This window comes from Schistocerca gregaria, chromosome 3 (assembly GCF_023897955.1).
Source record: "Schistocerca gregaria isolate iqSchGreg1 chromosome 3, iqSchGreg1.2, whole genome shotgun sequence".
Taxonomy (NCBI): Eukaryota; Metazoa; Arthropoda; class Insecta; order Orthoptera; family Acrididae; genus Schistocerca; species Schistocerca gregaria.
In genome coordinates, this window is record NC_064922.1 from 454,354,121 (window position 1) to 454,375,756 (window position 21,636).

At 40.0% G+C, this 21,636-nt stretch overlaps 1 protein-coding gene across 3 annotated transcripts in view; it reads left to right on the forward strand.

The window, feature by feature from the left end:
- The window catches only part of LOC126354001 (beta-1,4-glucuronyltransferase 1-like), a 56,570-nt gene extending 36,078 nt beyond the window's left edge, over positions 1 to 20,492 (forward strand). For 2 of the 3 annotated variants that reach the window (XM_050003310.1, XM_050003311.1), the window contains exons 3-4: positions 4,427 to 4,552; positions 19,569 to 20,492. In XM_050003310.1, coding sequence (XP_049859267.1) covers positions 4,427 to 4,552; positions 19,569 to 19,778 — 336 coding nt within the window. In that variant the 3' untranslated portion in view covers positions 19,779 to 20,492. Of the gene's footprint in view, positions 1 to 4,426; positions 4,553 to 19,568 lie in introns of those variants that run through there. The other variant, XR_007565253.1, reaches the window with a different exon arrangement.
- The last annotated feature ends 1,144 nt before the right edge of the window (positions 20,493 to 21,636 follow it).

Genomic DNA, 21,636 nt, shown 5'->3' on the forward strand with positions numbered 1-21,636 from the left:
TAATCATCTGACAATCATCGTTTTAGTATTACTGTTCATAAGTATTTCAGGAAGACATAGTTTATGGTTTATTAAATGGTGTCAATACACATTTTCATGATCTTTTACTTATTCAATTTGTAATTAATGGAAGGAGTAAAAGCAAAGACTGTATAGTTGGAGGCATAGACTCAACAGGCATATGAATGAGGCTGGGAATGTTGCTAAGATTTCAGGTGAATTCATCTTCATTGCTAGACATATGCTCCTGCATGACTATATCATCCTGACCAGCAACATTGTATGTGCACTGCAGTTCTACTGGGGTGGGAGTTAGTGTTAGGTGAATTGAGCAGTGGGGGATATGGAGTGGAAGTGGGAAGGAAAGTTGAATGGAACAATGGCTTCAGCTGAGAGGGAGAGGTGGCAAATTGACAAGATAAGATTGTGGCACCAGTAAACTCTTTAGCACATGTAGGAGGAATTGTGTGTGATACATGTTGCCTTGGAGAAGTGGACTTGGAGGAGAAATCAAAGGAAGAGCCGCACTGGAGAAGAAGATGTGTATGTAGAATGAGTGTATTGGGGGCAGGGATCGAGGTGGGTGTAGGACCAGGCCTAGTGGGAGAATAAGAGGAATGCAGGATTGAAGGAAGTGTTACTAGGACAATTCTCATATCTACATAATTCAAGGAGCTAGTACGGAAGGGGAAGGATCCATATGGCATGATGGTCTTGAGCATCATGTTCTGCTACTGGGTGCTTGATTCTTCTTGTCCTCACAATTTGGGAGTGGCCATTCATTCAGTGCTGACAGCTGTTTGATGGTCATAACTACATAAAATGCTGTGCAGAAGTTACAGCAAAGCAGATATATGATATGATTGCTTTCACAGGAGGTCCTTCCTGTGATATAATAGAATATGCCTGTGACAGCACTAGAGTGGAATCTGCTAGATGGTTACATTGGACAGGTCTCATATGTGGATCTTCCACAGCAGTATGACCCCTGTCACAAGGTGTTGGAATTAGGTGTGGTTTAGGAATGGACTTGTCAATTTCGTAGACTGGATGGATGGCTGAATGCCAGTTTGGAAGTGTTGGGATGGATTGGGGATATGGGCTTCCTCATTTTTACGTGCAATAATACTGAAAGAAGTCCTAACAGCTGCACTGAGAAAGGATAGGGTTCAGTTTTTGTAGTCTGGGGTGATGATGAAAAGATGGGGGACTGGGATAGGGGTTGGGGGTGGGGGGCTTGTGGCTGGTTCTTGTGGATGATCAGATGTTTAGAGGCATGCGCAGATATGGCATGGGAAATCTGTTTGCAGACCAGGGGACCAGCATAGGCCAAAAACAGATTTCTTTTTCCACATGCACGTACACCCCTAACCCTCCAGCCACTACTGTGAACCAGCTACAAAGGAACACACTCCTTGTCACTGAATATCATCCTGCATTGGAACAATGTGATCACATCATTTGCTAGCTTTTCATACCTGAAACTGAGGAATACCCTGCACACAATCCTTCCTATCACTCCTAAAGTGGTATTTCATCAGCCACTCAACCCATAAAATATTTTAATCCATACCTATACCACACCTTCTCCCATACCCTTGCCACACAGGCCATACCCCTGTGGAAAACCCAGGTGCAAGAAGAGTATAATGCTCCTACCCAATATATCCTACTCTAGGTCCATCACAGGCATATCTTATCCGGTGTCTGACACAAAATCTGTGAAAGAAGTCCTAACAGCTCAGCAGACTACCTGGACGAATGGCCACTGCCAAACGATGACCATGAGCAGAACACATTTCGAAGCACAACATCCTTGATATCAAAGGCTGCTTCATATTCCATGTCATCTGGTCCCATACCCCTAATACTAGCTTCTTTGATTATCTAGATGGAAATTGTCCTCACAATTCATACTGCAATCCTGGACTCCTCCTAGTCTCAATATCTCCTAGCCCCTGTCCCACACCAACCTCCACATCTGTCCCCATGAACCCATTTCAATCATGTTATGCTCACACCCTCTTCTCCACAATCTCCCTTTTTCTCTATCCTATCTCTCCCTCCCATTCCACTATGCATCACACTCAACTACTCCAACCAATGATTACTTTTAGTACCTCCATTATTCATCTTTCTCCAAAAGCTGCCCTATATCATTTTAGTTGATGATTACTTTGATGCTCTAAATAAACTGAATTCACCTTCAAGAATCACCAATAACTTAAAAATCCATTTGCAACTTTTGCTGAAATGAAATGAATGGGTGATTTAAATGAAACCAATGAAGATGCAGTGGTGTTAGTGAGAATGGTTTAGGAAAGCAGAATCCACAACACACTATTAACAAAAATTTGTGCATGAGCAAGACTCTTGAGCTCTTTTTCATGAACAGAAGAAGCAGAAAATTCTGGTTTGAGGCTTGGTCTGTTCATAATTCATGACATATTCATATCTTTTTTCAAGCATACGGATTTAACACAGATGTAGACGTTGCAACATTTTAAGCTCTTACTTCACATTCTAGATGATTGGGGTTTAAATTCCCATTCAACCATCTGTATATAAGTTTTTTCTAGTATCCCTAAACCACTTAACATTAATGACAGGATAATTTCTTTAATAATGGTACGGCCCATTTCCTTCCATTTTCTTGTTTAAACTGAGCTTGTGCCCCATCCCTAATGATATCATCATTGACAGGATGTCAAGCCAAAATCTTTCTTCCATTTATATTTTGTTGCAGTACTAACATTTCTTTTGTAATTTATATAGACCATACTTACCCTAAGCTTCACTCACAGTCCTCTAGCCAGTAAAATGTCAAAGATACCTGTACTGCCAAACAACACTGTGATCATAGCAGCAGAAAATTGATCTTTAAAACAGTGTGTGGTTTACACTCATAGTTTATACAAAATAATTAATTTTATGTTTTGTGGAAGTAATCATAGTGTGCTTTAGAAATTGTATACAGAGTGAGACACAGGATTAGGATGGCTTGCATGCTACATCATTGTGTTGCGCTTATGCACTATTGATACAATCAGTGTAATGCTTATTAGTTTATAGTAAAAACTCACTGAGAGAAAATCATATTTTCTGTAAAATAAAGCTTATGTATTTATAAAGAGATGAATTTTTCTGAGAGAATTTGGTTATTGCTATTATCACCATGTCACAATAACATATTTGTAAAACTTATTATTTGTAAATTGTAGAAGTTCAAGAACTATTTATCTTTATATGATTTGCACCTGGTGTTGTTATCATGAGATGATCATTCTTATTTAATATTTCGTTTCATGTCAATTGATGCTGCCTGAATAACACTTCACATGAGAAAAAAATGCAATATCTGTACAGAGTGCCAATGTTCCACAGGCACTTAGAGTTAACAACACTCTAATATGTTAATCTATCATTTGTGTTCTACATGGTATTTCTCAAGCAGTTAAAATATGGGTAAAGGAAAGGATATGAGATGAGCATAAGCTTGTGCCACAGAAACAGCCTCCCAGTACTCCAAGTAGCAGAGAAACTGAACACAAGTAATAGTGATAGCTTCCAAATTTTTAATTTTAACAGTGTTGTTTAGTTCAGAATCATTTTCTCATTTGTTCTTATTTCGTAATTTAAGGCCAAGAGTGACTTAGTATTGCTTTCACGAAAAGTGTCACTTAAATGTACCTTTTGTACTATTATTACCTATAATCAAAAGAAGTCATTTCTGTTTCGGAAGCTCAAGTTTCATTGATATCTCTCCAGCTTGCTCTCAGCAAAAAGGGGAACCTGCAGACTCCCAGTACATGCAATCGCTAGCTCTTGTGTGAAACAGGAAACCAATTCAGAAAACTTAAAATGACAAGGAGACAGGATGTGTGGCTAGTACTTTCCTTTAGAAGCCAAAGTTCTTAGTACTGCCAGTGGAAACACTGTAGAAAATATTAATTCTAGCTTTTGAAACTGAATGCTTCTTCAGGTAAGGGCTTTTGGAACTGAATGCTTCTTCAAGAAAGAGAGATGGATTAGACAGGGAAGGTAGTAAATTGGAGAAGACCACTAAGGCCTCAGTTTGAGAGGGACATGCCTGTTCTGGGGACGAGGGCACCTCAGTTTCTCCTCACTCCAGGTGGGTTCCTGTCAACTAACAATGTGAGTAACCTTCTCATACCATCCCCTCTCCAACACCAACCTTCCCCAAACCAATGCCTCTTTCCTCCCTGAAGAAAGAACATTCAGTTTGTTTTTGTCAACAGTATTAGGAAATCAGCTCCTAAAATTCAGTACTTGCCAGACACTTTGTTTTCCTGTAATTTCTACTATTAAATTTGTTTTTAATTGTTGAATTTGTTTTTGTTTTGTATCAAACTTTCAATTCTGAATATAATGGAACACATGTTTGAAGCCTTTATTTGTGTCACAGCCATTCCTCATCGTGCATCGTGAATATCCATATCATCGATGGGAACCCATCTACATTGGAACCAACAGTGAACCACTTTATAGTGAGATACTGACATGGGAAGGTCAGCAAGACAAAATGACTCAGGTAGTAACGGACAGATGTTGCTCAGTAGAATATTAATTTCTGCTCCAAAGTTTAGTGGTTGCTACAAGTTAACACTAGAGAGGAACTTATTTTTTACCAGTGATGTACTTTGAACATTTACAGGTGGCATGAAGTCAATGTCAGAGTACCAGGTGGGTAAATAACCCTGAGTGTGAGGAAAGTATCACTTGAGTGCTATAATTTTATCATACAAAGACAGCATGTTCCAGAAGTAAGATGTGCATAATGACATTATGTTGATTCTTTTGTAATGTGCTGCTGCTTTCATTCAGTACGAAACAATTAATGGATAACTGCATGAGTATTCATTTCAGTGTATCAAGTGTTATAAACTTTTACCAACCATAAAGCTGATACGTTGAGATGCAGACAGACACACTGAGATTTTGGCCATATCCTTCTTCAGACAAGAAAGAAATACACACACACACACACACACACACACACACACACACACACATTCACCAGCAGGCACACATCACACTCACAAATGCTATATCTGGCCACTCTGGCAGACTTGTCTGGTCACAGAGAGCAGTTGTGTGTGTGTGTGTGTGTGTGTGTGTGTGTGTGTGTGTGTGTGTGTGTGTGGAGGTGTGCCTGCTTGCATGAATGTATGTGTGTTTTCCTTTTTTTCTGAATAATGCTTTGGCTGAAAGCTCAGGGTATAACAGTCTTTTTGTTGTGCTCGTCTGCAAATCAACATGTAACTTTCATGGTGTGTAGCACTGTATTCTTTTCACAATATTGTTGATATTCCAACCTGGAATTTCCATTGTTTGACAATTTAAATTGATTAGAGAAAATTAAAGTTGGTGTTTTTTACAAAGTGAAGTACATATTGGCAATGACAAGTGTAAAAAAAAAGCTACTAATGTCCACTGCCAAATTAATCATAAAATCTCTTATGTACTGACCTCACCCTTTTTAGTTTTTTGATGCAGGAGCTCTCAAATACATCTTTAAAATTTTTGCTTTGTGCAAAAGTTGCATTAACAGGAAAATTGTCTCTATTTTGATTTTTATGTCATTTACGTTAAGTAAGTAGTCTCTAAACTTTTTGAAGTACCTTCACCATATTGTGAGCAACAAGCTGACTTTGGCTACTTTTTACAAAATACTATTTATTCTATGATAAATAAGTTAAACTCTTGTTTGATTAATTATTCTGTCTGGCTGTGGATGATGATATATTTACAGTATGCCAAAAATAAATTGTTGGTTGAAATCTTGAAATTGTTTCTCCCATCAAACTACACACAAACTGTCCCTCATTTCCAGTGAACCACAACAAAAAATACACAATTTCTTTGACTATTGCTGATTACATTTGGCAACAACACAAGCTGTCCACATTAGCAGTTAATTGCCTGTTTGACTCAATCTGAACCCTTTGAGCCCATTGGTTTCTGCCACAACTACATCTACATACATACATACATACTCCGCAATCCACTATACGGTGTGTGGCGGAGGGTACCTCGTACCACAACTAGCATCTTCAATCCCTGTTCCACTCCCAAACAGAACAAGGGAAAAATGACTGCCTATATGCCTCTGTGTGAGTCCTGATCTCTCTTATCTTATCTTTGTAGTATTTCCGTGAAATATAAGTTGGCGACAGTAAAATTGTACTACAGTGAGCCTCAAATGCGGGTTCTCTAAATTTCCTCAGCAGCGATTCACGAAAAGAACACCTCTTTTCCTCCAGAGACTACCACCCGAGTTCCTGAAGCATTTCCGTAACACTCGCATGATGATCAAACCTACCAGTAACAAATCTAGTGGCCCGCCTCTGAATTGCTTGTATGTCCTCCCTCAATCCGACCTGATAGGGATCCCAAATGCTCGAGCAGTAATCAAGAATACGTCATATTAGTGTTTTATAAGCGGTCTCCTTTACATATGACCCACATCTTCCCAAAATTCTATCAATGAACCGAAGACGACTATCCACCTTCCCCACAACTGCCATTGCATGCTGGTCCCACTTCATATCGCTCTGCAATGTTACGCACAAATATTTAATCGACGTGACTGTGTCAAGCGCTACACTACTAACGGAGTATTCAAACATTACGGGATTCTTTTTCTTATTCATCTGCATTAATTTACATTTATCTATATTTAGAGCTAGCTGCCATTCTTTACACCAATCACAAATCCTGTCCAAGTTATCTTGTATCCTCCTACAGTCCCTCAACGACGACACCTTCCCGTACACCACAGCATCATCAGCAAACTGCCACACATTGCTATCTACGCTGTCCAAAAGATCACTTATGTAGACAGAAAACAACAGCGGACCTACCACACTTCCCTGGGGCACTCCAGATGATACCCTCACCTCCAATGAACACTCACCATCGACGACAACATACTGGGTTCTATTACTTAAGATGTCTTCGAGCCACTCATATATTTGGGAACCAATCCCATATGCTCGAATCTTAGTTAGGAGTCTGCAGTGGGGCACCGAGTCAAACACTTTCCAGAAGTCAAGGAATATGGCATCCGTCTGTTACCCTTCATCCATGGTTCGCAAGAAATCATGTAAAAAAAGGGCGAGTTGCGTTTCTCAGGAGCGATGCTTTCTAAAGCCGTGCTGATGCATGGACAGCAACTAACCATTTACTTATTTTTGAGGTACCAGTGCCTTTAGCACGAATCACCGATTCTGCAAAAGTCCTTAATCATGGCTCTCATAGCATCAGAGGTTTCATGCTAAAGGCATTGGTACTTCAAAACAAAATAAATAAAATGGTATGTTGCGACAGAAATCACTGGGGATCAAAGGGTCGACCAAGGCAAACTGACAAGCATTGTGGAAAGACTGTAGTGTTATATACCACACATTAACTAACAAGTAATTCTAGTTAGATTGTAGTTGCACATTTTGGTATGTGTCATGTGATTGTGTGGGATATCCTGTACAGTCTGTCAGGAACTAAAGTAACACACTGTTTGTACACTATATTGGTCTAAGTATTTTTTTTCTATTAATGTGTGAGTTCATCATTATCATCATCTTCTCCTTCTTCTTCAAAAATATATGTCCATGTTTTCTAATGTCATCTACCTTCCATTTGATAATCATCTGGACCTATTCTTATGTCTTGGAATAGAACAAATATCTACTTTGCTTTATCTACCATCCATTTACTTGGCCACATATCCAATCCTTTTCTAGTTATGTTGACTACAGCTATAATTACATCTTCCACACCTTTGTGTTCCCTGATATATTTGCTTGTTTTCTTGTCTTACTTAATAATTCTCAACATGTATATCTCCGTTCCTTAATGAGCAGCCTCCAGTTTATGAATAATCTTGTCTCACAACCATATACCAAAGCTGGTAACACATACTGATTCTAACTTTCAGGCACATTTGAACTCTCACTTCAAGAACTTTGTTTTGTTTACAAAAAGGATTCCAGACCATTTTTGCTCTTCTGCTTATTTCTTTTGCTGTTCCTTCAGTTGCCCTAAGTACAAACATTCAGGAATCAATTTTGTGAATTCATTGTCAATTTCTACTGTTTTCTTTTCAGTATGCTGATTACAGATTATTTTTCTCTTGTTATAATTGAGTTTGAGGACTAATAATGAGCTTCCTCTGTAATATTCTTCCTTTCATTGTTGGAATTTGTCTGTACTAGAGGCAAACAGAACAGAGTCATCCACAAAATAAAGATGGTTCAGATATAATCCATTAACATGTATTTTTTCTTTGTTTTTGTCATTTAAGAATCTGAAAATGTCTTCTTGGGCTGCTAAGAGTAGCACTGGTGATAATGAACCTACAACAGATGTCTGGAAAGTAAGGTTACAAGATTTTTTATACAAATACAAATGCATATATATCAAAGAGACACACAGGAACAGGACCATAGGTATTACATGATTTTTCCACTAATCTCCATTTAAGTTAGTGAATTTTGTCAACCACGGGATGAGTTTGCTAATATCTGCATCACAGACATCTCCCACCAACTCCTTAAACTACTTCCCCACTTTAATTTTCACCTCCTCATCATCAGAAAAGTGTTTTCCACCCACATATTTCTTCAACTTAGGAAACAAAAAATATGAACCTTCCTGACAGATTAAAACTGTGTCCCAGACTGAGACTCAAACTTGGGACCTTTGCCTTTCAAGGACAAGTGCTCTACCGACTGAGCTACCCAAGCGCCCGTCGGGTCATGATTCGTGCTTGGGTAGCTCAGTCAGTAGAGCACTTGACCGTGAAACGCGTAGGTCCCGAGTTCGAGTCTCAGTTCAGCAAACAGTTTTAATTTTCCAGGAAGTTTCAAATCAGTGCACACTTCGCTGCAGAGGTATTATTTCATTCTGGAAACAAATGATAGTTGCTAGGTGTAGGTGTGAGATTGGGACTTGAGTGGGGTGGTGGAAAACATTTCCCACCAAATGAGGTCAACAACTTGTGTGGTCCTTATGTGGAGGGCAGGCTAGCATTGTCATGAAGGATGCATTCCAAAACATGGGTTTTTATGGCTCTGCAGAGTTCCTTGGGGTTCTGATTACCATGCACAGTTGATTATTTCACCTCTCAGCAGGCATTCAATAAGCAGAATCCATTTTTTGTCCCAGAAAATGGTTACCATGACTTTTCGAGCTGTTTGCTGAGTTTTGAATTTTTTCGTTGAAGGGAAATGAGTGTGGCACCACTGCATTGATTGTCGCTTGTTCTCTGGGATCCACATTTCATAACCCATCACTATGGAGTCAAAAAAAAAGTCTCTCAGTCACTTGCAAAATGATCAAGAAACTTTACACAGCCTTGGCTCTGTAGATTTTGTGTTCTGCTGTAATCATCTTCAGAACCCATCGTGCACACAACTTGTGGTACCCTAACAATCATTCATGATTTCATGAACAACGGTACGAGAAATTTCAGGACACAGTTAGTGCAGGTTGCATTAGTTCATCAGCCACCATTACTGGGCGTCCACTTCTCTCTTCATTGTGAATTTCTATTTCCTGAAAGTGAAGTTCTGTTGCTGTGACGTAACCTCCTCCCCATACTCTGACATGATTTTGCAGCAATTTGTGATGGTGCTGATGCCCTTGGCATTCAGGCAGCTCACAGTGCACACTTCACACTTGTCGGTGGATCCAGAGTAGTGTTCATCTTTATCTGTCATCACATTGAGAGTTGCAATGCTACTGATGACCATGACCACTTATTCATTTCAGTGTACACTACCATATACTGTTAAAAACTCAGTTTCCTGGTACAGGTATGGACCTTGCAGTTTTACTTCCTGGATATCCCTTGTATGTGTCTGACTTCAATCTTTAAATTTCTCACTATCCTGATGAAGTCTAATTCAAGTTGTGACACTGATATATAAATTCTTCAGTATAGAGATGTGTAGTTTTTTTAAAAAAATGTTTTGTGTTTCCTCTTACATGTGAAGTAGAACAATTACAGCATTGTTTAAGATTTGGGAAATCATCTTCCTCTGATGACATTCTGTAAAAATTCTCAGATTTTCTCAAGGTGTTTGCTTTATCATGTGCTTTCAGGTGTTTAGCTTAGCTGTTGTTTCCATTCTTATGCACAATATTTCAATGAGTGAGTGGCTAAGGTCTTCTTCACATGCTGCAAGCAGCTATGAGTATTCACTGCCTGGACTCCACCCAGACTAATGTTACCTGAAAAATGGGCAGAACCTCAGGCTTGCCCTTGTTACTGATGTAGTGTCTACTATTCAGATGCCTATGATTTATCTTAGGATGTTTGGCACAAGAGAAATAGCATCACCTCACTTCGTAATTTTTCTTGTGCTGAGTTGGTTTCTGTGTCATAGACTACTGGCCATCAAAATTGCTACACCATGAAGATGACGTGCTACAGATGCGAATTTCACCAACAGGAAGAAGATTCTGTGATTTGCAAATGGTTAGCTTTTCAGAGCATTCACACAAGGTTAGTGCTGGTGGCGAGTCCTACAACATGCTGACATGAGAAAAGTTTCCAACCGATTTCTCATACACAAACAGCAGTTGACCGGCGTTGCCTGGTGAAACGTTGTTGTGATGCCTCGTGTCAGGAGGAGAAATGCGTACCATCACATTTCCATCTTTGATAAAGATCAGATTAATGCCTATCGCAATTGTGGTTTATTGTATCGCGACATTGCTGCTCGCGTTGGTCGAGATCCAATGACTGTTAGCAGAATGTGGAATTTGTGGGTTCAGGAGGGTAACAGGGACCGCTGTGCTGGATCCCAACAGCTTCGTATCACTAGCAGTTGAGATAACAGGTATCTTATCCTCATGGCTGTAACGGATCGTGCAGCCACATCTCGATCCCTGACTCAACAGATGGGGACGTTTGCAAGACAACAAACATCTGCACGAACAGTTCGACGACATTTGCAGCAGCATGGACTATCAGCTCAGAGACCATGGCTGCAGTTACCCTTGATGCTGCATCACAGACAGGAGCGCCTGTGATGATGTACTCAACGATGAACCTGGGTGCACAAATGGCAAAACGTCCTTTTTTTGCTGTTTACAGCATTATGATGGTTGCATCTGTGTTTGCATCTGTGTTTGCGACATCGCGGTGAATGCACATTGGAAGTGCGTATTCATTATCCCCATACTGACGCATCACCCGGCGTGATAGTATGAGGTGCCATTGGTTACACGTCTCGGTCACCTCTTGTTCACATTGACAGCACTTTGAACAGTGGATGTTACATTTCAGATGTGTTACGACCCGTGACTCTACCCTTCATTCAATCCCTGCGAAAGCCTACATTTCAGCAGGATAATGCACGACCGCATGTTGCAGGTTCTGTAAGGACCTTTCTGGAAACAGAAAATGTTTGTCTGCTTCCCTGGTCAGCACATTCTCCAGATCTCTCACCAATTGAAAACGTGTGGTCAATGGTGGCCGAGCAACTGGCTCGTCATAATATGCCAGGCACTACTCTCGTGTTGAAGCTGCATGGGCAGCTGTACCTGTACACGCCATCCAAGCTCTGTTTGACTCAATGCCCAGGCGTATCAAGGCCACTATTACGGCTAGAGGTGGTTGTTCTGGGTACTGATTTTTCAGGATCTATGCACCCAAATTGTGTGTAATGTAATCACATGTCAGTTCTAGTATAATATATTTGTCCAATGAGTACCCATTTATCATCTGCATTTCTTCTTGATGTAGCAATTTTAATGGGCAGTAGTGTAGTTTCGGTAGCAGAAAGCTATTGGACCATCACAATGTGTTATGTCTCAAAAACTGTAACAAAGCTGTAATATAGATTAGTATTTTGGACCATAATTATGAATGTCTGGTGACCTGAGATGAATTACTGCCGAGAACATAATATTTGCAACATTGTTTCCAGAACCGATCATGGCCCTTTAGTTCTCAGTCAAGTGGTAGGACTGAATAGAGACTTTGAAAGATCTGTGACAAGCTAGCTGTGACTTCGTGGACATGCATCATAGGTTTGAGAACTGCTGGGTCATCCCAAATTGGTCATGTCTGCACTACACGTCAGAGGGTTTTAACTGACAGTGTGAGGGATCCACACAAGGGTTCTTTTTTTTCTTAGATTAGGTAACTCTCCATCCAATCCAGATAATGATAGTTGTAGGAAACTCAAATATATCAGTGTAAGATCAAAAGAAATGGCTGCCACAGGTGAGAATATTAAAATCCAAATGGTAAACTGCTGAAGCATTCGCAACGTAGTGCCAGAGTTTAACAAGCTCATGAAAAGCAGTGAAGCTCACACAATACTAGGTACAGAAAGCTAGTTGAAATTGATAGCAGTGAGATTTTTGGAGAAAATTAAATTGTATATCAAAAGGATAGGCAAATCGGGAATGGAGGTGGTGTATTTGTTGCAGTAGACAAGAAACTCAAATCCACTGAGGTAGAAATTGAAACTGCATATGAGGTTTTTTGGGCAAGATTCAGTATCAGGGGTGGACATAAAATGATAATTTGATCCTTCTATCACCCACCAGACCCAACTCCTGATGTAAACAAAAACTTCAGAAAAAATGTCAGTTCTCTTGTACGCAAGTTCCCTAATCTTACTGTAATCATTGGTGGAGACCTTAATCATCCAAGAATCAACTGGGAAAATTACAGTTTAGTTAGTGGTAGGCATGGTAAGACATCCTGTGAAAATTTACTAAGTGTCTTCTCTGAAAACTAACTAAAACAGATTTTTAGGAACCCCTCTCATGATGGAAATACATTGAATGTCATGACAACTAATAGACCTGACCTCTTTGAGGATGCCCACATCGAAACTGATATTGATTTGGTTGTGGCAATACTAGTTTCCAAAGTACAAAGAACAACTAAAACAAGCAGAAAGATGTACATGTTCACTAAACTAGGTAAAAAATCAGTAGTGTCATACCTCGGTGAGGAACTTGAAACTTTTAGCACAGGGCAAGAGCATATAGAGGAACTCAGGCTCAGGTTTAAAAGAATAATTGACTATGCACTGGGTAGATATTACCTGGTAGAACAGTTGCTAATGGGAGGGAACCTGCACGATATACAGAAACTTCTAAAGAAACAGAGGTTACTGTGTAATAGGCATAAAACAAAGCGTAGGTCTGTAGATAGAGAGATATTGAATGAAACGAGTTTGGCTGTCAACAGAGCAATGCATGATGTCTTCAGTATTATTATATTGTCAAGTGATCTTTCACAGAACCCAAAAAAATTCTTTTCATATGTAAAGGCCGTTAGTGGCACCAAAGTTAGTGTCCATTCCCTAGTGAACGAAGCACAGGAACTGAAATTGAGGATAGCAAAGCAAAAGATGAAATGCTTAACTCCACATCAAATGTTCCTTTACAAAGGAGAACTCTCTGGTTTAAGCCTCTTACCACTGAAAAGCTGAATGAGATAAGTATCAGTGTCAGTGGTGTTGAGAAACAGCTGAAACAGTTAAACTTGAACAAAACTCCATGGCCTGATGGAATCCCTGTCAGATTCTATACTGAATTTGTGGCAGAGTTAGCCCCTCTTCTATCTAAACTCTATTGTAGATCCCTTTAACAAAAAAGTGTGTCCAGTTCCTGGAAAAAGGCACAGTCACACTCATCTACAAGAAGGGTATTAGAAGTGGTCCATAAAACTACTGTCCAATATCATTGTCATCAATTTGTTGTAGAATCTTAGAACATATTCTGAGCTCATACATAATGAGGTATCTTGAATAGAATGACCTCCTCAGTGGCAGCTAGCATGGATTTAAAAAACATCGATCACGTGAAATCCAACTTGCACTTTTCTCACATGACATACTGAAAGCTTTGGATCAAGGCAGTCAGGTAGATGCTGTATTCCTTTATTTCAAAATAGCATGTTATCTTGGATGAAAAGTAACTTTGGGTGTTGGGACACTTGCTGTTCATGTTGTGTATTAATAACCTTGCAGACAATATTAATAGTAAAATCAGGCTTTTTACAGATGATTTAGTTATCTGTAATGAACTGCAGCAGCCTTTTCAGTAGTTGCAAGGGCAACAGTCTGGATGATTGACTGATCTGGCCTTGTAACAATAACCAAAACGGCCTTGCTGTGCTGGTACTGCGAACGACTGTAAGCAAGGGGAAACTACGGCCGTAATTTTTCCCGAGGGCAAGCAGCTTTACTGTATGATTAAATGATGATGGTGTCGTCTTGGGTAAAATATTCCGGAGGTAAAATAGTCCCCCATTCGGATCTCCGGGCGGAGACTACTCAAGAGGATGCCGTTATCGGCAGAAAGAAAACTGGCATTCTACGAATCGGAGCGTGGAATGTCAGATCCCTTAATCGGGCAGGTAGGTTAGAAAATTTAAAAAGGGAAATGGATATAGTGGGAATTAGTGAAGTTCGGTGGCAGGAGGAACAAGACTTCTGGTCAGGTGACTACAGGGGTATAAACACAAAATCAAATAGGGGTAATGCAGGAGTAGGTTTAATAATGAATAGGAAAATAGGAATGCGGGTAAGCTACTACAAACAGCATAGTGAACTCATTATTGTGGCCAAGATAGATACGAAGCCCACACCTACTACAGTAGTACAAGTTTATATGCCAACTAGCTCTGCAGATGACGAAGAAATTGAAGAAATGTATGATGAAATAAAAGAAATTATTCAGGTAGTAAAGGGTGATGAAAATTTAATAGTCATGGGTGACTGGAATTCGGCAGTAGGAAAAGGGAGAGAAGGAAACGTAGTAGGTGAATATGGATTGGGGCTAAGAAATGAAAGAGGAACGCGCCTGCTAGAATTTTGCACAGAGCACAACTTAATCATAGCTAATACTTGGTTTAAGAATCATGAAAGAAGGTTGTATACATGGAAGAACCCTGGAGATACTAAAAGGTATCAGATAGATTATATAATGGTAAGACAGAGATTTAGGAACCAGGTTTTAAATTGTAAGACATTTCCATGGGCAGATGTGGACTCTGACCACAATCTATTGGTTATGACCTGTAGATTAAAACTGAAGAAACTGCAAAAAGGAGGGAACTTAAGGAGATATGACCTGGATAAACTGAAAGAACCAGAGGTTGTACAGAGTTTCAGGGAGAGCTTAAGGGAACAATTGACAGGAATGGGGGAAACAAATACAGTAGAAGAAGAATGGGTAGCTTTGAGGGATGAAGTAGTGAAGGCAGCAGATAATCAAGTAGGTAAAAAGATGAGGGCTAGTAGAAATCCTTGGGTAACAGAAGAAATATTGAATTTAATTGATGAAAGGAGAAAATATAAAAATGCAGTAAATGAAGCAGGCAAAAAGGAATACAAACATCCCAAAAATGAGATCGACAGGAAGTGCAAAATGGCTAAGCAGGGATGGCTAAAGGACAAATGTAAGGATGTAGAGGCTTAACTCACTAGGGGTAAGATAGATACTGCCTACAGGAAAATTAAAGAGACCTTTGGAAAAAAGAGAACCACTTGTATGAACATCAAGAGCTCAGATGGAAACCCAGTTCTAAACAAAGAAGGGAAAGCAGAAAGGTGGAAGGGGTATATAGAGGGTCTATACAAGGGCGATGTACTTGAGGACAATATTATGGAAATGGAAGAGGATGTGGATGAAGATGAAATGGGAGATACAATACTGCGTGAAGAGTTTGACAGAGCACTGAAAGACCTGAGCCAAAACAAGGCCTCCGGAGTAGACAACATTCCATTGGAACTACTGACGGCCTTGGGAGAGACAGTCCTCACAAAACTCTACCATCTGGTGAACAAGATGTATGAAACAGGCGAAATACCCGCAGACTTCAAGAAGAATATAATAATTCCAATCCCAAAGAAAGCAGGTGTTGACAGATGTGAAAATTACCGAACAATCAGTTTAATAAGGCACAGCTGCAAAATACTAACACGAATTCTTTACAGACGAATGGAGAAACTAGTAGAAGCCGACCTCGGGGAAGATCAGTTTGGATTCCGCAGAAATGTTGGAACACGTGAGGCAATACTGACCTTACGACTTATCTTAGAAGAAAGATTAAGAAAAGGCAAACCTACGTTTCTAGCACTTGTAGACTTAGAGAAAGCTTTTGACAATGTTGACTGGAATACTCTCTTCCAAATTCTAAAGGTGGCAGGGGTAAAATACAGGGAGCGAAAGGCTATTTGCAATTTGTACAGAAACCAGATGGCAGTTATAAGAGTCGAGGGACATGAAAGGGAAGCAGTTGTTGGGAAGGGAGTAAGACAGGGTTGTAGCCTCTCCCCAATGTTATTCAATCTCTATATAGAGCAAGCAGTAAAGGAAACAAAAGAAAAATTCAGGGTAGGTGTTAAAATCCATGGAGAAGAAATAAAAACTTTGAGGTTCGCCGATGACATCGTAATTCTGTCAGAGACAGCAAAGGACTTGGAAGAGCAGTTGAATGGAATGGATAGTGTCTTGAAAGGAGGATATAAGATGAACATCAACAAAAGCAAAACGAGGATAATGGAATGTAGTCGAATTAAGTCGGGTGCTGCTGAGGGAATTAGATTAGGAAATGAGACACTTAAAGTATTAAAGGAGTTTTGCTATTTGGGGAGCAAAATAACTGATGATGGTCGAAGTAGAGAGGATATAAACTGTAGACTGGCAATGGCAAGGAAAGCGTTTCTGAAGAAGAGAAATTTGTTAACATCGAGTATAGATTTAATTGTCAGGAAGTCATTTCTGAAAGTATTTGTATGGAGTGTAGCCATGTATGGAAGTGAAACATGGATGATAAGTAGTTTGGACAAGAAGAGAATAGAAGCTTTCGAAATGTGGTGCTACAGAAGAATGCTGAAGATTAGGTGGGTAGATCACATAACTAATGAGGAAGTATTGAATAGGATTGGGGATAAGAGAAGTTTGTGGCACAACTTGACCAGAAGAAGAGATCGGTTGGTAGGACATGTTCTGAGGCATCAAGGGATCACCAATTTAGTATTGTAGGGCAGTGTGGAGGGTAAAAATCGTAGATGAAGACCAAGAGATGAATACACTAAGCAGATTCAGAAGGATGTAGGTTGCACTAGGTACTGGGAGATGAAGAAGCTTGCACAGGATAGAGTAGCATGGAGAGCTGCATCAAACCAGTCTCAGGACTGATGACCACAACAACAACAATGAACTTCTCTCTGAAAGAAGCTACATAAAAATTGACTCGGATAATGATATTATTTCAAAGTGGTTCAGAGACTGGCAGTTTGCTTTAAATGTACAAAAATGTAAAATTTTACACTTCACAAAACAAAAAAGAATGTACACTCATGCTCATAAAGTAAGGATAACTGCAGAATGTGGTGCCACACAATGTGGCACTACACAAAACTGGCACTAATAGCGTAGGGAACACACATGACACAAGTCTGTAAGTCCACAGTATTGGTGATAAATTGAGAAAACTGTCCCGAAACACATGTGCTACAAAACACCACTGTTTCCTGTGCATGTACCCTGACATCAATATGGGATATGATCACCATGCACACGTACAGAGGTCGCACAACGGGTTGGCATACTCTGGATCAGATGGTCGAGCAGCTGCTGGAGTATAGTTTCCCATCCTTGCACCTGTGCCTGTCGGAGCTCCTGAAGTGTTCTAGTGGTTTGAAGATGTGCAGCAATTCATTGACTGAGAGCATCCCAGACGTGCTCAATGGAGTTTAGGTCTGGAGAACAGGCAGGCCACTCCACATGCCTCATATTTTCTGTTTCAAGGTACTCCTTCACGATGGCAGCTCAGTGGGGCTGTGCTTTATCATCCACCAGGAGGAAGGTGAGACCCACTGCACTCCTGAAAAGGTAGACATACTGGTGCAAAATGACATCCCGATGCACCTGACATCTTACAGTTCTCTGTCAAAGACATGCAGGGGTGTACATGCTCCAATCATAATCTCACCCCACACCATCAAACGATGACCTCCATACAGGTCTCTTTCAAGGACATTAAGGGGTTGGTATCTGGTTCCTGGTTCACAGCAGATGAAAACCCAGGAAGAATCACTGTTCACACTATACCTGGACTTGTCTGTGAACATAACCAGGGACCACTGTTCCAATGACCATGTACTGTGTTCTTGACACCAGGCTTTACAGGCTCTCCTGTGACCAGGGGTCAGTGGAATGCACCTAGCAGGTCTTTGGGTGAATAAACCACGTCTTTTCAGTTATCTGTAGACTGTTTGTCTGGAGACAACTGTTCCAGTGGCTGCGGTAAGGTTCTGCGCAAGGTTACCTGCAGTACTCCATGGCTGTCTGTGGGCACTGATAGTTAGGTATCGGTCTTCTTGTGGTGTTGTATTCTGTGTACGTCCCTACTGTAGGGCCTGGACACATTTCCTGTCTGCTGGAATCGTTGCCATAATCCCGAGATCACACTTTGTGGCATATGGAGAGTCCTTGCTACGACCTGCTGTGTTTGACCAGGCTCCAGTCGCCCTGGTACTTCACCCCTCATAACGTCATCAATATGTGTTCTTTGAGCCATTTTCAACACACAGTCACCATTAGCACATCTGAAAACGTCTGCACATTTACCCGCTGCACCATACTCTGACATGCACCAACACACTTCTGTGTATGTGGAGTGCTACCAGTGACACTGTGCGACGGCCACAGGTCAAATGCACCAAGGTGATTTAAACCATCAAACCGCCCACCAGAGCATTGTTTCACCATGTACCAGCATTATCCTTAATCTATGAGCATGAATTTAGTATCCTGTGACTGTAATATTCATGAGTCATTGTTGGAATTGGCCAATTCATACAAATTACCTGGTTGTAGGGTTATGAAATGAATCATGACATAGGTTCAGTCATGGATAAAGCTGGTGGTAGACTTCAGTTTGTTGGTAGAATACTGGGCAAGTGCAATCAGTCTACAAAGGAGATTCTTACAAATCACTGGTGCTATTAGTTCTAGAATATTGCTCAGTGTGTGGGACCTGTACCAGATAGGACTAACAGTGGATGTTGAACTTATACAGTGAAGGGCAGCACAAATGGTCACAGGTTTGTTCAGTCCTTGGGAGAGTGTCTCAGAGATACTGAAGGAACTGAACTGTAAGACACTTGAAGATAGATATAAACTATCCCAATGTCCTCCCTACCAATGGGATGTACCCTCTGTCATGCACATCACGGTGAGACTGAAGAAACATGAGATGTCATTTGTTTGGCATTATTATGCATGACAGCAGTATGTTTCAACTGAGAATATTTTGTAATTAATGACTTACTGTTTCTGAATCTTGCACTGTGTGTGAGGTGAGAGAGAGAGAGAGAGTAGGAGAGGGGGGGGGGGGGAGAGAGAGAGAGAGAGAGAGAGAGAGTGAGAGTGAGAGTGAGTGTGAGTGAGTGAGAGGGAATCTGCATAAAAAGGAGGGCATGTATTGCAGATACGCTGTATTTATTGTATTATATACAGATTGAGTCCCTTTTTACTTCTGATGTTTTATCTACTGTTGACAGATGGCTGAAATGTGCCTGATGCAGTATAACTTCGTAATACTTGACGGTGCATTCCTCGTACACACTCCAGGTGTGAAACATCGTAAAGATATCAGTCCAAATCAGACTTTATGGAGAAGGCCATATGAGTGGGAAAATATGAAGCGCTACAGGAACATTGCACAGACATTGCTGCAAAAATATACATCAAGGAGAAGCTGCAAAATCTGAACTGTTCACTTACTGATTTTTCTGAATGTATCCAAAATTTACACAGAAATGTGAGTAGGAAGCTATTGTCAAAAGCTGGATATGACATGTGGTATTATTTTTCATTCTTGAAAACACTAGTATATTTTTATAATCAATATTCTTCCACAATATTTGAAAATTCTGAAAACTTTCAGTGTTGGCTGTGAAACTTCAGTAATTATATTCATTTGTGTGGGTGTAAATGGACTATAGTTGTGTTTCAGTCATTTCAAATCTTCCACAATGTGTGAAGACATTAAACATCTCCATACTATAAACAGATTTCACTGATTAGAGAAAACTGTAGCATTGGTGTGTCTATTTATTGTAATTTATTAACCACTTTCTATTGTGAAATTAAAAATAAATACTGAATAAAAAACTGAGCAAAAAAGTTCTAATTCTCATCTACTCCTTGTCAAATATGAAGAGAACATTCTGGAAAGACCCACAGTGTTGTATATTATTAATTGTACACTGTTGCATCAAACTCTCTATATGAGAGCGATGTAAGAGAGTCCTGGCAGCACTGGTATCTGTTCGAGAAGATGCTTTTTGACCTCACATCCTGGACACTAGACACTGTGCCTGGATTCATATTTTAGGATTATCTATGCTGGAGTTCATAAATGTTTCTGCTGACTCTCTGCTTGTTTGTTCAAGGAACGCAAATAAAGAGTTTCATATATTATATTTTTTAACTTTTATATTATTGGGTAATGGACTGTATCTCATTTAAAAATTCCAGATTTCAGCCAACTTTAGCAAACTGACTATGATAAATGAGTAGTCCTTGTGGATACATGATTTATCAGCACTTTAAATGTCCACTTTGGTAGCTGTGGGATCAGTGTGGCTTGAGCCAGCTGAAGGATCCCAGTTTTGATTCCTGACCAGGTTGGGGATTTTCTCTGCTCAGGGACTGGGTGTTGTGTTGTCCTTATCATCATTTCGTCATCACCAACATGCAAATCGCCTAAATGGCGTCCACTAAAGACTTGCACCTGGTAGTGAGCTGTCAGACGACAGAGAGAGAGAGAGAGAGCATGTTAAATAATTTATACTCATGTGACAAATTATTTTGTCTGACTATTAGATATTTCAGTTGTAAAAGTAAATTGGCTACCTTACAAGGCGAGGCTGTTTGGTATTTGAAAACAAAATCAGCCATATTAATCATGAAAAAAATATCAGTGGGCATACAGGTCTGATCCTTGCAATGTGAAAATTATTAAAACGTGCATGTATGTGTGTGTGTGTGTGTGTGTGTGTGTGTGTGTGTGTGGGTGGGTGGGTGGGTGAATAACTGCTCAAATGTGGCTAAAGTGGGATACTTTACAATACTTGATACACGCAAGTGACTGAATGTATTGAAAAATGCATGGCAGCGAATAAAACACAGATACTTTTAGTAACATAAATGAATCACATGTTGCGATCAACAACAGTTTCAAGATATGTTCTAGAAGTTCCTGGGAGTTGGAATCAGATGACTTGTAACTTTACTTTGGAGTGTACAATATCAAATAATTGCATTACTAAATACTGGTAGGTCAGGTTATATTCAGAGCTTCCAACATTAACTTTTAAAAAGCATCTCCTCGTAAAACTTAGTATGTAAAGCAGAAAGTGGTGCATGTGCTCTTGCTGAAAAATGATACCACACAAATATTCAAATGTTGTCCACAAATATTCAAATGTTGTCAGATAGTGGACTGGAGGCACACACTTAGAAATAAAGGTACTGTACCGACAACCATATTTGTACCACCTTTCCTTATAAAAATGTGGAATATGTACATACACACAGAGCACTGATCTCTCTCTCTCTCTCTCT